At 35.3% G+C, this 18,764-nt stretch overlaps 7 protein-coding genes across 7 annotated transcripts; 4 read left to right on the forward strand and 3 right to left on the reverse strand.

Annotated features, from left to right (window-relative positions):
- Window positions 1–740: 740 nt before the first annotated feature.
- On the forward strand, window positions 741–1,421 carry SAPINGB_P004111 (uncharacterized protein; the record flags this gene model as incomplete). Its single annotated transcript, XM_031998826.1, has 1 exon — window positions 741–1,421. One exon carries the CDS (start codon window positions 741–743, stop codon window positions 1,419–1,421), a length of 681 nt encoding a protein of 226 aa, XP_031854717.1.
- Window positions 1,422–3,750: 2,329 nt separating this feature from the next.
- Window positions 3,751–4,620, reverse strand: SAPINGB_P004112 (uncharacterized protein; the record flags this gene model as incomplete). Its single annotated transcript, XM_031998827.1, has 1 exon — window positions 3,751–4,620. The coding sequence occupies one exon, from the start codon at window positions 4,618–4,620 to the stop codon at window positions 3,751–3,753; it is 870 nt and encodes a 289-aa protein (XP_031854718.1).
- A 2,098-nt stretch (window positions 4,621–6,718) lies between these two features.
- Window positions 6,719–7,762, forward strand: SAPINGB_P004113 (uncharacterized protein; the record flags this gene model as incomplete). Its single annotated transcript, XM_031998828.1, has 1 exon — window positions 6,719–7,762. The coding sequence occupies one exon, from the start codon at window positions 6,719–6,721 to the stop codon at window positions 7,760–7,762; it is 1,044 nt and encodes a 347-aa protein (XP_031854719.1).
- Window positions 7,763–9,176: 1,414 nt separating this feature from the next.
- On the reverse strand, window positions 9,177–10,646 carry SAPINGB_P004114 (uncharacterized protein; the record flags this gene model as incomplete). Its single annotated transcript, XM_031998829.1, has 1 exon — window positions 9,177–10,646. The coding sequence occupies one exon, from the start codon at window positions 10,644–10,646 to the stop codon at window positions 9,177–9,179; it is 1,470 nt and encodes a 489-aa protein (XP_031854720.1).
- Window positions 10,647–13,749: 3,103 nt separating this feature from the next.
- On the reverse strand, window positions 13,750–15,569 carry SAPINGB_P004115 (uncharacterized protein; the record flags this gene model as incomplete). The annotated part of the gene is made up of 2 exons (XM_031998830.1): window positions 13,750–15,298; window positions 15,376–15,569. The coding sequence occupies 2 exons, from the start codon at window positions 15,567–15,569 to the stop codon at window positions 13,750–13,752; spliced, it is 1,743 nt and encodes a 580-aa protein (XP_031854721.1).
- Window positions 15,570–16,271: 702 nt separating this feature from the next.
- Window positions 16,272–17,318, forward strand: SAPINGB_P004116 (uncharacterized protein; the record flags this gene model as incomplete). The annotated part of the gene is made up of 1 exon (XM_031998831.1): window positions 16,272–17,318. One exon carries the CDS (start codon window positions 16,272–16,274, stop codon window positions 17,316–17,318), a length of 1,047 nt encoding a protein of 348 aa, XP_031854722.1.
- Window positions 17,319–17,463: 145 nt separating this feature from the next.
- SAPINGB_P004117 (uncharacterized protein) lies at window positions 17,464–18,594 on the forward strand (the record flags this gene model as incomplete). The annotated part of the gene is made up of 1 exon (XM_031998832.1): window positions 17,464–18,594. The coding sequence occupies one exon, from the start codon at window positions 17,464–17,466 to the stop codon at window positions 18,592–18,594; it is 1,131 nt and encodes a 376-aa protein (XP_031854723.1).
- Between the last annotated feature and the right edge of the window lie 170 nt (window positions 18,595–18,764).

Raw genomic sequence — 18,764 nt, forward strand, 5'->3', positions numbered from 1 at the left:
TTATAAATGCGATATGTTAGAAATTTTCAAGTCAGTTATGTAGAAAAGGAATTTTTTTTTTTTTCATTTTTTGATTTCAGATTACTAACGAGATTAGATCACAAGAGATGAAAAATTTTTAAAAAAAAATTATCAGCATATGAGATAAGACACTTGACGTGATCGGTACTTCCTGTATATGTCCCATTTTAGGAAATTTTCATGATCTGACTTAGATAAACCCAAAAAATGACTCCATGTTTACATCATAATAATTTTTTTTTCTTTTTGTTCTTTTGCACAAACCTTCTGGAACCGCCCACGCAAGTCGTTTCACAAGTGACCCCGATAAATCTCAAAAATGGCTATTTTGATATGCGATGCAAGCCACACTAGAATGAAGCGATTAAGATGACTAAAGTCAGCCGCACAATGTCAGGGCCATTATCACGCATGTGTTATATGTGCGGCTGACGTACTTTTTTGGTGTAGATGGAGGCACAAATTGCGCTTTTGAATAAGAAAAAAAAAAAGAAAGCCACGAAAAGTGGCAAGACCTTGTCAAAAAACTAATTTCTATATTTAAGTCAATTTTTTTTTTCAAATATAAAAGGAACAACTTTTCTTCTGTTTATCTTTTTTTTTCTTTCTTTTTTCTAATCATCAATCAATTTTTCTTTTCTTATATCTAAAATTCACTTATCATTCCCAGTCTACTTCTATTATTACAATCACTAGTATCTACTATATTAACCACAAAAATGTCCTGCATCTCTACTATTACTTCCCAAACTCCAATGATGTGTGCCTGTGATTCATCTTGCAAGTGTGCTTCTCTTTCATGCTGCGGTCAAAAGACTAAAGCTCTTGTTGATCCTTTGCCATCTTCTGTCTGCTGCACCACTGATTCATGCATGTGCACCGAATCTACTTGTGAGTGCAACAGCTCTAAGCAAAAGTCTTGTGTGAAAGATTGTGAATCTAAAAAATCTTGCACTAAATCCGATGAGTCCTGTAAACCTTCTGATTGCAAGACTTCTGACTGCAAGACTTCTGATTGCAAACCCTCTGACAGTACGACCAAAAATTATTGCTGTGAAGAAAAAACAAAGTCCACCAAAAAGGTTTGCCGGTGTGGCGACTCTTCTACCGGTTATTGTCAATGTGAGGACAAGAAAGATTCTACTTGTTGTTGTTCTGCTGGTAAAAAGAATTGTCAACCTAAAAGAATCTGCAGCACCGACTCGTGTTCTTGCCCTAAAGGTGAATGTAAATGCAAAGATTGCATTGATGCAAAGTGCTGTGGTACAGATGACATGTGCAAAGAAGAATGTGCTAACTCTAGCTCCGACAAGTCGTGCACCGATGAGCAGTGTGTAAACAAGGATTGCGCAAAAAATATCTCTGCCGAGGAATCTTGTGTCGACAAGAAGTGTTGCTAAAGAAGCAACTTGAGCTTAATTTTATATATTATTTTTTATTTTATATAATTTTTATATAAATTATTATTATTATTGGGACCTAATGTTGTCTCCGGTGTTTATGTATTTTATTTAGGTATTAATGGCAAGCAACTATATTAATTATTATTTTTATAATCATTTTTCCATTTTCCATTTTTTTTTTTTGTCATCCTTTATTGTTATTGTTCCTTTGTGATTCAGGGCCATCGTAGTACCTTCTTTCGTGTCTAGGCGTCCTGGCCTGTTACCCTGGCACTGCTGCACCTCTGTCGGTTGTAGTTTCTAAAGACTCTTTCGCGGCCCGCTCGTCCGTTAAAATCTGCAAATATTATCGAGCTTCCCGCTCTGACCCAAGTATTCCATTGGGGTTAGGGTAAGTTACCGCGTATGACTTCCTAAAGGCTTCCCGCACTTTACGTATTTTGACAGACGTCAACAATTGACAGGTACGGCTCATCACTATATTTCAACTGCTATTTTAAGAGAAAAATTTAAGTGGTAGAGGGAGGTTAATAATTTTTGGTTCCTGAGCACCTTTAGGGTTAGTATCTCGAAGGAAGAGTTAATAGGATAAAAATGGCATTTAGTAATTAAAGAATTGACCGATTTTTTTTTAAAAAATAATTTAAGCATAAAAGTAACCCCAGGTTATAAAACTTTTTTTTTTTTTTTTGAAAAACCGTTTGATAAAAAACAGGACTGTTAAAGGTCATCGCATATTTTTAAGCTTAATTGAATTGATTGATGAAAAAAAAATAAAAAAATAAAAAAATAGTACCTTGTATGTTATGATAATATTCATTAACTATATGCAAAGTGAAATTTTTGTCACAATTGAAATATATTTTAAATTCAGTACCTTGTTGGCCATTGTCATCATTCAAATACAAACCAACCTTTAAAAAAAGGCATATTATTGAAACTTTACGTTCCTGAATATATAAAAGAATTTATTGAAAATAAATATATTTTAATTAAAAGTTATAATTTGGTACAAAATCTTCATTAAAGCGATCCTTTTATTGTCCAACTCTGGTGACTTGCTATTTATTGGTATACCTTTTCAGTACAGGTTGTTTTTGATCCCTGCTCTTTCTATAATCAAAAGGATTAATTCCGATGCCAGCTTGTCAAAAAAATAAAATAAAATAAAATAAAATAAAACAGGAAACCCCAAGCTTACCCAACCCGTTTTCACTTATTTTTACAGAATGCTGTCCTTTTCTTAATTTTTTCTATAAGTTATATTACTAGTAATAATTTCTAAGTTAATTAGACTAAAATTTTATGACAGTTTAGTTAAGGTATGTACACCTGTACGTTCCCTAAGGAAAAGAAGAGTATTTTTTTTAGTTAAAATAATGTGTTAATTATACCATTAGCAATCATTTTATCATCTTTTTTTGTTTATTTTGTTTTATAAGGTTTGAATATTATTAAAATATGTAATATCATCAATTTCTCTAAAAGCTAATTTTTTTACAATTTAATTGCTCAAATATAAAATGTCACGATCTACTTTTTCTTATCACTAAAAGTGAAAGCGTTAGTGGTTTAGCGGTAAAATTCGTCGTTGCCATCGACGAGCCCCCGGTTCGACTCCGGGCTGACGCAAAATTGTTTTTTTTACAACAATCAATCAAATAGTCTTTTTATAGTTTTTTTCATTTAATTTGTGGGTATGATCAAGTTGTCTAAAACCTTGGTTTAATTCGTTTTTTTTTTTTATTTTTTTGATTATGTTAGTAATTAACTTTTATGCAACGAACATGACCCTATTTCACTAAAAGTACAATAGTGGCAAATAGAAAACCCCTTCTCGTGTCTGTATTTTTTTTTTTTTCAAAAGGTGAGATTTTCATATCCTGGCTTATCAATAAATCAAAAAAAAGAATTTTTAACAAAGTTTTGGTGTAATATTATAGATAAAGTAATAAAATTAAACGATTATTATGATTTTAAAAAAGTAAATAATGAGGAGAAATGTATCCTGTGCTAGCGAATTGTCAGGTTTAAACCAATTTTAAACTTTAAGTCATACAGAATCTATTAGATTGATCATTAAAAGGTTTACATGCAAGTAATTGTCTATTTTTTTAAATAAAAAATATTCTCTGTCATAATTATTTTTATTATTTTTTTTATTTTTAAATCATCATAAGAAACACTTCTATTGGAAAAAAAGAAGTACGGCATCAGCTAGATAGAAATATTTCTAAATATGCATTCGATTGTAACTTCTAAATAAGCTTAAGGCATTAAACTTTAAATTCTTAACCATCTTCATCGTTGTTTTTTTTTTCTTCATTTAAACCTTGACATCTATTGGGTACTTTTCCTTGTTGTCTGTAGATGCATTAGTCTCTTGTTCAGAGTCGAGCTCTCTTAAAAAAAAGTAGCTAATACAATAAGCAAGTAAAGGTAGTCCAATAACAACAACCGGTATCATTAAAATATCTCTTTTGTTTGAAAATTGATACATCATCAAGCACAGAGTAGTGTAGACAACCCAGTGAGTGGCAGTCATACCAGCACCCAAAGAATTGTTCGAGACGGTACCATTGTTGCAAGAAGTAGTGGTATGAGTTTTTTCAGAGCTCAATGATTTTTCATCTTCAAGAGTGATGGGCGCTTCAACTTGATTTTTGGTTTGGAACAAGACATAATTGGACCAAGCCACAGATATTTGAAACAAGTAAATCGTTGAGATTATTATACCGTACTTGAGAGTATCCATTGTAAGACATAGAAAGTCCGAAGGGAAGTAGGAAATGTCAAGGTTAATGGAACTGATCCTCCAAAACATAAAGTCGTTAATATATGTGTTCCACACCAAAAGACTAGGAACAATGATAAAGGAAATAATGGCATAAATGCACCAAGAAGTCAAGAGGATCCAAAACTCGCAATACTTGATTATATCTTCATTTGGGTTTTTAGGAATGTGTTTGTAAACAAACTGAAGCAAGGGGAGTGTACGATTAGGGAAAATGATTGCCGAGTGTACAATTACCGCAAAAAGATAAATACCAGTAAAAATGTTGGAAAGAAGAAGCAACATTTGTGGGGAAACACTAGCATCTAATATTGAGCCAAGGCCATGGATTGAAAATAAAGAAAACGTTGTAAAAAAGTCTGGTGAGTTCTGGACCAAGTCTAATTGAAGAATGACAGTCATTTTAAAAAGGGTTGTGATTGTTTAAAGAAAAGTAGGAATCTCTGAGGATACGTTGAATAAAAAAAAAAAACTTCAGTTAAAAGAAGAAGAAAAAAAAAAGTGGGGATAATGATAGGGGGAAAAAAAAGAAGAAAGAAAAAAAAATTGTGGAAGATTGGGAAGATTTATACAACTGGAAAAGAGAAATATAGAAAAAAAAAAAGTATTTCCTATTTAAGAACCGTTACATCGCAATAGAATGATATTCAAATAAAACCTTCAACCCAATTTAAGTCATTATAATTAATTAATTAATATATACGTTTTTATGAAAGACACTTTTTATTTTCAACTGTCAATATTTTAAATGAATTTTTTTTGGCCATTTTTATTCTAGAACTCAAGGTAGAGAGCACAATGTACAATGAAAGATTGATATCGTTGTGCCACCGATGCAACAATTTTACAAGAGCTCATTTTAAAAAAAAAAAAAAAAAAAATTTGGAATTAGAATTAGAATAAATTTGGAATTAGAATGAATTTCAATTTTTTTTTTTAGTGTTTCTCGTTGTAAATAACAAGTGGCATTCAATCCATTTTCAGCCAAAACCCAATCTTCTTGTAGTTTCCCTGAATATTCATTTTGAATAAAAAAAAAATAAATAAGGCTTTGATATTTTGTCAACATTAGCCGTGCAATTTAGTAGCGCCGCTCAAATGCTGGTTATTGTTGTTGTTACATTTTAGATTCTGTTGCAACTAAGTTGACACAAACGTTTCAACTTTAGGAGTGATGACTACTAGAAGATGAGTCATCAAATAGCTTTTTTTTTCTTTTTAAAAACAAACCTCCTCGGGGTTTGTTTTTTGGTAGCCTACAAATTGTGTTTAAAAATGAATGAGTTTATTGGATATGGCCATTGAAATTAGTTTGTATATGAAGCCTTTTAGAACGACAAATTGAGAAGTAAAAGCAGAAGTAGAAGATGAAGCCTTTTTTTGCTCTTACATAATTATAATTGTAGACTTTTTCGTTAATGTAAATCAGTTTTTTTAGGTACACACTTATAGTAGTTATCGGTCTAATTGTGCCACGTTCACACCAGGATTGGATTGACCCAATCAACTAGTTATCATATATACATAGATTTTCTCAAAAAACAAATGGAGGAAAAAAAAACCCCCCCAGTCTATTTAAATTTAAATTTATAAAATAAATAATCAATTGAAGTTCAAAAAAAAAAAAAAAAACTAATCTGTGTCGTTGAATTACAAAAAAAAAAAAAAGACCAATGGAGTCAACAAAATCGCCTTTTCTTGCCAAAATGCTGCCACATGATAAAAACCCGGATCAACACTGTAACTAAGGCCATAATAATGCCACAATGCTGCCATCTAAAATCGAGGCATTTAATTTGTTGGAGCTGCAGCTGCGTAGTTGGCTAGTGCATCTCTCCCCCCAAGAAATAAAGCCACTAGTTGGGGAACCAAGCAGCCGGGTTGCTTTTACTTTCTCCACTCCAGAAAAGTATAAATATTGGGGTAATTTCGTCTTTTCTTTACTTCTTTTTATTTTTTTTTTTATCTCTTTCTTTTCTTCATCAATTCATCTTTTTATTTTCTCTATCAATTGAGATAAATTTAAGCTTATCCTTCAACTACTTTTTTTTTTTATATATTTATAACTTCTCGACAACTTTAGGTGACAAGTAGGGTCATATTCCAACATGTGTGATGGTTAATCATTCTAACCACATTGTCGTCATCGCCATCTTATCTTTTTTTTATGTACTAACTAGCCTCTGCAATAATTTACAGTAAGGCTTTTTTATATAGTTTGCTGGTTTTTTTTTATTCTTTGAGGTAAATAGTCTTCTTTGATTATTACGCTGTAATGTGTGACGGGTGGGACTTGATTGCAATCCATAGTTATGCTGTTGTATATCAAGGCTCTGAGATGATACCGTTAACCACTTGATCTGGGTAATGCTAGCGCAGGGACACACATTCAGTAATAATTATTGTCAAGTTTATTTTTTTTCAATGAATTGAAATTGGCCAGCTTTTGTAAGTTTTTTTATAGGATGGCGATGATTAATTTTTTTATTTGTTTATTTAGATGGCTCCTTCTACTACTGAAAAGATTACTTTCCTCTTGAACTGGCGTGCTACTCCCTACCATGCTCCTGTTTACCTTGCTCACTCCAAGGGTTTCTTCAAGGATGAGGGTCTCCAAGTTGCTATTTTCCAGCCCAATGATCCTAGTGATGTCACTGAGATTATTGGCAGTGGTAAGATTGACCTTGGTTTCAAGGCCATGATTCACACTCTTGCTGGTAAGGCTCGCGGATACCCTATCAAGTCTATTGGTTCTCTCCTTGACGAGCCCTTTACTGGTGTTGTTTACCTCAAGGGTTCTGGTATCACTACTGATTTCCAATCTCTTAAGGGCAAACGCATTGGTTACGTGGGTGAGTTTGGTAAGATTCAAATTGATGAGCTTACTCGTCACTACGGCATGACCCCTGATGACTACACTGCTGTTCGTTGTGGTATGAACGTCTCTAAGGCTATTATCAACGGCACTATTGACGCTGGTATTGGTTTGGAGAACGTCCAGATGGTCGAGCTTGCTGAGTGGCTTGAGTCCCAGGGCCGCCCCCGTGACGATGTTGAGATGCTTCGTATTGATGAGCTTGCTGAGCTTGGCTGCTGCTGTTTCTGCACCATTTTGTACATTGGTAACGAGGACTTTATTGCCGCCAACCCGGAGAAGGTTCGCAAGTTTATGCGTGCTTGCAAGCGTGCCACGGACTTTGTCATTTCTGAGCCCGAGAAGGCTTGGGTTGAGTACCTTGAGGTCAACCCCCAGCTTAACACTGTTGTTGATCGCAAGATTTACGAACGCTCTTATGCCTACCTCTCGGCCTCTTTGGCTAATGTCACCCGTGATTGGAAGAAGGTAACCAACTATGGCAAGCGTCTCTTGGTTCTTCCCGAGGACTTTGTTCCCAACTACACCAATGAGTTTCTCTCTTGGGAGCTTCCTGCTGAGTCTGGTGAGGGTGTTATGGATCCTACCACTGCTCAGAAGAAGATGAAGGAACTTCAGCAAGAGTGCGCTTCCTGTGGTGGTTTCCGCAGACTTGCTCTTACCGCTTAAGAAGAGCAGAGATCGAAGTTTATATAGCGTATTTTTGGTGATAAATTTTTTTTTATTCAAAGACAGAATTAAATCCGAACTCAAATTTTTTTATTTTTGAATTGAAAATACTTTTAATCTATTATTACATGTATTAAAAATAATGCGTGACTAAAGTGTAACACACTATTATATATAGAACCCAAACTGGTTGCTACCGGCATCTTCCTTTTTTTCTTTTCTTCCCTCTCTCTCTCCCCACTTGTTGTTTTGCTCATCTTCACATGAAAGATTCGACTGTTGCTTGAATGAATTCCCGAAAGTATCCACCCCACAAAGTCTTGAATGTGAAGATTCCGATGTTAAGCTGCTATGAATAATACTGGGGAGAACAAAGCAAGACTATGAGAATTTATTATCGTGGTGTGTGTGTGTGTGTGTGAATCATTAAATTTTTCTATTTCCAAGTTTAATGGTGGCCTTATTTTTATTTATTTTAATTCCATTTTAACCACACCAACCAAATAAAGATTATTTCGTTTCGTTTGCTGGGCATGTATATATAATTTTTAGTCAAATTCTATACCTTAAAAAAGTGCAAGACATGTTCATCACTCTTTTCTCATTCTCTCACTCACTCATTCACTCACTCACTCTCTCACTCTCTCACTCTCTCACCCACTTGTGAAGTTTATTTAATCATCTACCCTTTCAAGTCATGGACTTTAAGATTCCATTTCCCCTCTTCTGAAAAGCAAAATAACTTGTGCTACCGTCTGGATTAATACCGGCACTTGTCAAGACCCAAATACTACATACCCTTTTCTCCTACCCACCCACCCCTCAACTCCCCTCTTTACAAAGATAAATTTTATTTTATTATATTCTATTCAAAACTATTATGAAAAAAAAAAAAAAAGAAAAAAAAAAAGTATTGCCGAAAATATCATAATCTGGACTCTATTTGTTCTATAAATCCGAAATGCCGATCCGTAAAATAGAATTTTTTTTTGTTTCTTATTTTCTTCATTGTTATTCCGAAATTCCAAAATGCCCAACATTTCAATAAAGACCAATATATCTTCTCCCCACTTTTTTACTTTTTTACTTTTTTACTTTTCAAATATATATATTCATTCATATATATTTTACGGCACCAAATAAACAATCAGTTAAACTCTTTGTTTGCATTAGAATGAGGGGAAAAAATCTTTATTTTAAAATTAACTCTCACAAAATGCTAAAAAGGCATTAATACCAAATTTTCTCGTGACACAACTTCAAACGGATTATTAGATATTATTATTATTATTATTATTAAATTAAACAATTACAAGAAAACACAATTTTTTTTTATTTTTATTTTATTTTTTTTTTTCAATCCCGAAAATCATTGAAGAAAAAAAATGCGGGGTAACAAATGTTTCAATTTTCTTTAAAAAGGTCTCTTTTCATCTAACGGCATCACTACTGCACCATGAGGAACATTGGCATTGCCATACCGTTCCATATCAGAGTTTCTTGGGTTTGCAGTAGCAGTAGCAGTAGCAGCAGGAACACCTGCATCTGAAGATGAGTAAGATACATTGTTAATATGGTCAACCTCAGGCTTTGACAAATTATCGGGACCACCCAAAACACCAGTACTATCACTGGGAACATATGCAGGATCTGTGCTCTTGCGCTTGCGAGCCATGTCGGGAATGTAAAAGCGCAAATCAGCGCGCATAGCCAGATACAAAACATTAACAATAACCTCAAAAACACCAAATAACAAGTACATGAGCCAATTGTGATAAAGCCAGTGACCAAGAGGATTGCCATTAACACCACCACGAGGATTGGTTTTAAATGTAGAAGCTGTACGGAAAGCAGCAGAAATAGAAAGCAACACACTTACAGACAAAATGAGAATAACATTGGTAGTCATCTTGGGAGCACGCTCATGGTGATGACCGTGGTGGTTACTCAAACCACCAGCAGGTGGACGGCGGTTAGAAATAACACGAATCGCATTAGCCTCTGGAGTGTCTTTAATGATAACGTGCTGTGAGCCCTTCTCGGGAAAGTACATGGGATTGGTGCTTTCAATCCATGTTGGGGAAATGGTTGCAGGTAAATCCACCTTTTCTCCATGCTTGTAGAACTTGCCAAAGCGTCCATCAATACGACCAGGCTTAAATGTGTAAGCATTGACAATCAAGCAGATACCGGCAAAAGAGTAAAGTGTCTGTAAAATGGCAGCAGCACGAGCAACTCGTCTGCACATATTCAAATGATGCTGGTCCAAAAAGTAAATATAGGGGATAGCTTGTCCAAGAATACCCATAACAATGACGCCAAGAACAACCACATATGTAACATTCATAATGACGGCAAACCACACAGCATTACCAGTCTCCGGGTGTCGCCAGGTAAAGATACGGTGCCCAAATAACATATTCATAATAGAAACATAAACAACGGGGACCACACAAAAGACAGTTGCAGCAATGCCAACCTTGACACGCATCACGTCTTTAGCCCAATTAATACGGAGACCAAATCCAATCACACGAAAGATGCAGTACCAAGCCAAGCCAAAAGATGGCCAAAAAGACTGGCCGCACTTCATGTTACGGAAAAAGATATAAAGGTGGGCAATGGCAAAGATGGAAAAGAGAGCAACAAAAATGGCGCTGGGAGCTATATCACGATGGAACGGGTAGTCACCAAAAAGACCTGGGAGGTCTCCAACGGCAGTGGCTAAAAGAGCCTTCATTGAGCTGCTGGAGCCACCACTGCTAAGACTATGAAGAATCTTTGTAACTTGGAGAAGGCCTGTGCCGGGGACCTTGCCTGCGGGTGTAACGAGGGCCAGCATTCCACCACTGGAACTGCTTGTTGAGCCTAATAAGCTAGCCATGATTTGAGGATAATAATTAATGTTTTTGAGATGAAGATGAAGATGGATGTAATAAAGATGAAGAAGTTATTATATTTTAATAAAAATAAAGAAAAATAATGAAGAAAGAACAAAAAAAAAAAAAAATAAAGTAGATTTTCAAGGGAAATTAATAAAATATTTATAGAAAGAATTTTTTATTTATAGGAGACTAAAGAAGAGTTTAATAGTTGAAGTATTTAAGGACAAGACATAATGCCAACCAGCAATCGTATTTACCTTCCCCCTCATCTTTTTTTTTTATTTAAAATAGGAAAATGACAAAAAAAAAAAAAAAAAAATAAAATAAAGCCTGAAGCTTGTCTCAAAAAAGATTTTATTTATTCATGGAAATAAAACGATTTGAAAAAAAAAAAAGGGAAAAGGTGGGGTAAAAGAAGGTCACAGATATATATATTTTTTTTTTAAAAAAAAAACGAGCATTTATAGGGAAACTTTATTTAAACATGAGAATACATAATGACAGAAAATAAAAAAAAAAAAAAAATAAGTTTGAATAATAATATGGGCTTACCAAAAGGGTTAGACGACAGAAGAAATGAAAAAAAAAAATAAAAAAAAAATAAAAAATTAATAATAAGAGGGGTGATAACATAAATGAAATTTTTTTTTATTTGTAAGTAATCATTAGTAGTACTATTAATATTACAACTAATACTACTAGTAGATTTTTTATATTTCATTTAAATAAATTTATTTTAAAATAAAGCTTTCGGAAAAGGCACAGACTTATTCTTTTTTATTTTTTATTTTTTATTTTTTATTTTTTATTTTTTATTTTTTGGTGCTAAATGTGATAACAACTTTAGTAGATCTAAATTTGCCTCAAAAGATAAAACTATTTTGTCTTAAAGACTTGAAGACTTTAGATCACTCAAGGAAAAGATATATATAAAGAAAAAAAAAAAAAGACAAATTTTGTATTATTTATTTTTCTTTTTATTTTTGCATGATTTTAATAAACCAATGTCCAATAGTTTTGACTGTTACAACTGAATTACTCAACTCTTTTCATTCATTCTCCTCTTTTCACAAGTTGAAAAAAAAAAAAAAAATACTAAATTCAGGAAAAAGTGAAAGAAACAAAAAAAAAAAAAGATAGAGAGAGAAAGAGAGAGGGGTATTTCGTTTCGGCATTAAACGATTTGCATGGCACTTTTTTACATAAATAAATGAGTGAGAGAGAAAGAAGATAGATTAAAAGATTATCTTGAAAGAGGAGTTGTTTGTAGAAATCAATAAATTTTTTTTTTTATTTTTTCAAATAATAAAAAAAATAAAAAAAACAACATTGACATGATGTTAAATGTTTCAAAATAGATTTGAAAAAAAAAAAAGATTATTTTTTTTATTCATCTAAATGAATACTTTTGTATATGAAGAAATCTAAACGGAATTAACTAAGTTGCGACAATAAAAAAAAAAAAAAAACAACAACTACTGGTACAAAGAGAGTACTTTGAAAATGAATTAAAGTAATTTCAAAATGAAAAAAAAATCCACTTTTGATAATAACTGTAAAAAAAAAAAAGATCTATCTTATCCAAAACTTTTTTTTTAAAAAATCAAATTACGGTTTCCGAAGGTTATAATTCCCAGTGCCTATTTACAAGAGCAAATAAAAAAAAACGCATATCACAACGCATATCACAACGCATATTCCAATTTTGGAAATTAGTGATGGACCTTTAAATAATAATATTGTTCATGTGCGAATAGTCGTTTTTACCATTTTTTTTTTTAAGCATAGCTCCAGCCTTTTTTTTTTTTTTTTTTTTTTTTTCTTTTCTTTCTCCTCAACACCACTCCTCTCTCTTTAAAGAAAAAAAAATTTAAAAAAAATAAAAAAAAAAAGAAATCACAAATGATATTGTCTGTAAGTAATTCAACTAACCGCTCGGACTATCAACTTTTCGTTCCCGTATTCATGCTCCGTTTTCCGAACACGCGAACATTCAACAAGTATATTAAAAAAAATAAAAAAAAAAAACCAAAATGACTGGTGGATATTAAAAAAAAAAACCGAGTCCAGGTGACTATTTTTTTTTTGTTATTTATCTCCAACACCGATATTTCAAAAAAAAAAAAAAAATCCCTTTTTTTTTTATTTTGCGGTCGGAACTAAACATAACGCGGGGACTGCAAGCCGTAGAGTGGAAAGGCAGTTTGGGATGAATAAATAAATGAATGAATGAATGAATGTGGTAAGTGGGGGCAGAAAAAAACAAAAACTCAACACCGGATTCTCGCACACTTGATCATGCCGATAAGTTCATTTTGTTGCTTTCTAAAATGAGCCGTATAAAGAAGATAATAACTGGCTATGTTGTTTGTAGTGAACTAAAAAAGCCTTTATTGTTTTTTTTTTTTTTTAAAAATAAAAATAAAAATAAATCAAAAAATCTTGAAGCAAATTAAATTAAATGGAAAAGTAAAGCCAATGAAAAAAAAAAAACATTTACGGTGGTAGTGAAAATGGAGGGAACAGTGAAGAAGAAAAAACAGAAAGTATATATGAATAAGTGCATAGGACCTTAATAAAAGGCTCGTTTTTATTTATTTATTTATTTATTTTTTTGATCTCACACCCTATCAAGAATTTCCTCAAACATTGGCAAGAATCTTCTTTTTAAACAGTAATTGTTTAATCAATGGTGATGATGATTATGACGATGACGAAAAAAAAAAAGATTTTTTTTTTGGAAGCATCATGCAAGAACCAAAAGTAGCAAACAGACAGAATGAAAAAAAAAGGTCCAGTTAAACCATAAAAATCTTGGAAATAATTAATTAAAGTGAAAGTTTGTTTGAATGAATGAATGAATGAATGAAAAAAAAAAAAAAGAAATCAAGTCTTTTTGCAAGAATTTTAAGGTTAAACTTGTTTTGTGGGCCTCCCAAATGATCTCACCAGTTCTAATATACACAAATTAAATTAAAACAATTCTAAATATAAAAAAAAAACAAAACAAAACCTGCTTGTTGACTAAATAAAAAAAAAGAAAAAAGGAAAAAGGAAAATCCGCCTAAAGTCCAGCTATAAACGTGTGCTTGATTTCACTCTTTAATACATTTCATCATCGCTATTAGCAACACTGCTGGTATTACTATACGGGTTTCTAGTCTTGTACTTGCCCGAATAGTAGTCAGGATACAAATCCATCGATATGGCTCTGGCATCAAACACAACATGTGCCGCACAAATAGACCCGTCTTCCCAAAGATACTCCGGAACCCGATGATTATCAACGCCTGGCACCTCATCCATCATATAGCGAGCCTTATGAAAAGATGCATGGCTTGTTAGGTTATAGCTCTTGGTACCATTCACAGAAGCAACAATACTAGGCAGCTTAGAAATGGATTCTGTGCGGTTAAACTTAATAGTGACTGTTTGAAGTTGAGTGCTAGGCTCATAACTATCTTCAGAAATAGGACTCCGTGTTAACAGCGTGCCAAACATACGAGTAGATAACTGACGAATGGAGTTGACATTAAGTGTAAGGTGCTTAAGCTTCTTTAAGTCTTGCAAGTAGTCAAGCACTGGAGTCCAAACCGGAAGGTTGCCAGTAATGAGAATGCCAATGTGGAGTTCTTCAAGGTTTGGGTTGACGTGCGGCAGGTCCATGACATCAGTGAAATCCATTTTGGCCACCGCAAGGCGTTTTAGTGTGCGCGCATTATGAGCAACCATATCAAGCAACCCTTCAACCGTATATGACCGCACATTGTCGCAATTTTGCATATATACTTGGAAAGCTTCAAGGCTGTAAAATGGCAAATCTAAAGTAACCCGTCTGCGATCCACATGCAGCGTCAGGTCATGAATCTCCTGGAATGTACGATCAGTAAAAGGTTCCAATAAATTAAGTAGCTCCAAAAAGCTATAAGGACAGTCCAAAACTTCCAAAGATGGCGGGACTATAGGACGAAAATTATGAACACCCAATGCCAGCGGGCTATCATCCATAACTGGTCGCGTGCCATAAGAAAGGTGGAGCTTCTTCAGGTACGGGAACTTCCCCAGGACCTGCAGAAAGTGGGTAAAGTTGGCAACCGCCGGGGCACCCACCGAGATGGACAAGTCTCGTAGTTGCGTCATTCCAGCTAAAGCACGGCCAAAATCTGGCAGCGTACGTTTAATCGACGATCCCGTATCATCAAGCTGGTCATGGAACCACAACGTGCGAATACATTTTTGAAGTGCTGGATAATTGCTCATGGCCATGACAACTGTTTCATCAACACCATAAATATGCATCTCTGGTGGCTGGCGACCCGCAGGTGTGGACTCTGCAAACCAGGCAAGTTGTTCGAGAGCCTCCGGGTCATTCAGAGTGTGGCAGGGTGACTTGGCCAGCCCTGAGTTGACACGCGAAGCTGCCACAGTCCCGTTGATTGTAATTTTGCGTAAACGGGGGAGCACGTCCCAGTTGAGCAATACACCCCACCATTCGACGTGCTGTTGTTCGTCTCGCGAGCCGTCAATGCGTGAGACTACCGAGTGTGTGGACCCAATGTTGAGTTCTGTCACATAATTTTCAATATCATGAGGAATACATGTTTTGGTCACTCTTCGTGGTACCAAAGAGTTATCATTTGAAATCGAAGGACTATATATATATATATAAAGTTAGATTAAAGGTATAAAAGTCCAAAAAAAAAAAAAAAAAACAATGATAAGACTTACACATTAAGCTGTTTCCAGTAGATGTTTCCGCCTATTCTGCGAAACTTTTTGCACGTCTGAACAATTCCACGGTATTGATTGTAACAGACCCGGTCGTATTGTTTATCGCAGCAGTCACCGTGGCAGTCAAAAGCAGCATATGTAAGGATTTCTTCGAGGATTTCCTCGGGGAGGTTCATAATGGAGGTTTTCATTTTGATTGATGAGGTATTTATTTATCTCTTGAGCTTAGGAGAGAGAAATGTTGGATATTTATATGTTTATTTAGATAGCTTTAGAGATAGATAATCCCGGATTATTTCGTCTTTTAATTTTAAATTATCTAATGGTTTTTCCGAAAAAAAAGCGTCTTTTTTTCCTTTTAATCTTTCAAAGAGTCATGATCAATGACATGATCTTTTTTTTAGAAAGAATGAGTTTCCGGGATTCGCACTGCCGAGGAGATTCAAAATGCTTTTTTTTTTTTTTTTTTTTCTTTTAAATTACTTCCCGGTCAATGGCTCTGACGGGAGAAGCAGCCTTTCTAAGCCTACTTTTTATTTTTAATTAAGGCCTTGGACGAGGCCTTGAAGCTTGTAAACTGGAAGATAACGGAGCTCTTCAACGGCCTGGACATAAATATAAGCCGCACAGTATTGTTTAAGAGAACAAGCAACGAAAATTAAATTAGGTAATCTTGTAAAGATGAGTCAGCTTTATAAAATTTGCGCAGCCGTGTTCCGTTTAAAACAATCTCTAAAATATATTATTATTATTATTATTACAAGATGAGTAATCATCACTAATATATAAATCTTAATTTTATATTTTTCACTGTTGACAAAAATTAATCTTGCAACTGCAACATTCTCCCACTTCCATCAGACATACATTCACATATTAACAATCTCTAAACAATGACTGTACCAGCTTACGAGCCCATCTCAGATGATGACTTGTATAGACACTCTTCCCAGTTCCGGATATGGTCCCTGACTCCCGAAGAACTAGAATCTAAGCGCCGTGCCGTCTACGAGCGGGCCTGTAGAAATGTGCCCGGCGCAATTGCTAAAGACAAAAACGTACCAGAGACTTCCATTGAAGTACTTTCTTATGAAGAAGAGCAGCAGTTGATCCAATACTATTCAACCAAACTGCTACTTTTAGGAGATGGTCTGCAACAACCTACACAGGTCAGCGCAACAGCACTTTCTTATTTTCGCAAGTTTTATACGGTACATAGTACCATGGAACACCATCCCAAAGACATTTTTTCAACTTGCATTTTCCTCGCAGCTAAGGTTGAGAACAACCTGATCAAAATTGATTATTTATGTAAGGTTTTAAGGAAGAACCAAAAAGAGATTCTTGACTGCGAATTTCTGGTTCTACAATCACTTTCTTTTACCCTGCTCGTCCACAATGGTTATAGACCAATGCGTGGTCTGCTACTCGATATCCAAGCAGTGATTCCTCACTTAGCGCCCCCAGAAGCATTGGAACCATTACGTTTAAAGACTAAAAAGGCCATCATTGATTCCTTCTTTTCAGATGTCCAGTTCCACTTTACGCCGCCTCAGATTGCGCTGGCCGCACTCATGACTGCTGACGAAACACTAACTATGGAGTATCTGAAGAAGAAGTTTGGCCATGATGGCATTGAACTGTTACGCAAAGATAACCCAGTCATCGACACAAAAGGTGTATCTGATTTGCAAATGCTGTTAGAAATTATTGAAGAATGCCGCAAGATGATTCAATCTGTACCCCAGGTCCCCGATCAAATGGGTAAGGCTACTGACCGCAAACTGTACTATCTTTACAACCCTGACAAACAGGCCAAACGCAAGCTTGCCCGCGCAGAGGCCCCGGAGGTCTCGCCGGCTCCTTCTGCGCCTTCTGCGCCTACAGCTCCTGCATCAACTGGTAGTCCAGAGCCTAAGCGCCAAAAAATGGACGATTAGGTTATTTCATGTGAGCATAAATAGCCGAGGTATATATATATATAGAGTTAACGACCCCACAAAAAAAAAAAAAAAAAACTATAAAACCAGGCTCAAAGACCTGCGAATTATTAACCACATTTTTGCAAACCATCATTACCTCACCATGACCTATCTTACAGTTGAAAAGCGCATTATTGACGGCCATTTCCCTCGGTTCAACCGAACTTCTACTATTAAACCTTTTGACAAGCTCCAAGTTGTTTACAATGTTTATACTGATGAGCGGCCCGGGAAGCAAGCCAAGGTTTCTCCTGAAGAACAAGTGCACCTTGTGTTCCTCCATGCCACTGGGTTTACTAAGGAATCATGGGAGTACTGGATTGAAATGTTTTACGAAAAGTACGGTCCACAGCTGGGGACCGTGATTTCAGTTGACGCTGTTAACCACGGTGAATCGTACATTCTCAACGAACACAAACTCGGGCTGACCTGCTCGTGGGAAGACAGTGCGCGGGACGTGCTCCGGATTTTGGCTGCACAAAATATCACCAGCAATGCGATTCTAATTGGACACTCGATGGGTGGGGGGACAGCACTGCATGCGGCTGCGTTTGAGCGACGGGTTATTGATTCTGTAATTTCAATTGAGCCTGTGGCATATTTTAACCATGATCTGCACAAATTTAAAAAGGGCCGTGAGACATGGGTTGGGTTTTTAACCAAGCTCAACAAGTATATCAAAGACACATTTGCGAGTGAAGAAGAGTATGCACAATATTTGAAGAAAGGTGGTGTAGGTCGCACAGTGCACCCTCGTATTCTAGAAGACTTGATCAGGAGCGGATTTGTTAAACGGGACGATGGCTCTATACTGGCAATCCCACCTCGCGGAGCCCAGATAACTTCTTACGCGTCTTCCAACTTTACTACGCTGTACTTACGTGACCAGCTTAAAACTATTGATTGCGCAGTATGCCATGTTATTGGCAGTGCAGCAACATGGAATCCACCCGAAAGCGTGGAAGCAATTCGTGGAGCGTTGCCAAATGTTGTTGGTGTGGACATTCCGGATGGACAGCACTTGGTGCCTATGGAGCGACCCGAAGACACGTTTGCAGCAATTGGTCCGTTCTTTGAATCACGCTTGACAGCAATTAGCGAATATGCTACACAAGAAGTTGATCCTCAAACGCGCGAGGAACGCGACGCGTATTATAACGAAACATTTACTGAGCTTAAGGAGCGGTACTTGTCGGGTAAGCAGATCAAGCTTGATCGGGTCCATCGTTTGTAAACAAAACATAGTGTGTACTCGCGTATTTACGCGTTATTAGTAATGAATTTTGATTTGTCATTAACGCGTCAGGTATGCGTGTTTTTTATTTTTTTTTGTTGGTTGTTTAAATTTTTTTTTTTTTTGTAAACAAAAAAAAAACAAACAAACAAACAAAACAAATAAGAAAA

This window comes from Magnusiomyces paraingens (assembly GCF_902498895.1).
Source record: "Magnusiomyces paraingens strain CBS 517.90 genome assembly, contig: contig3, whole genome shotgun sequence".
Classification (NCBI taxonomy): Eukaryota; Fungi; Ascomycota; class Dipodascomycetes; order Dipodascales; family Dipodascaceae; genus Magnusiomyces; species Magnusiomyces paraingens.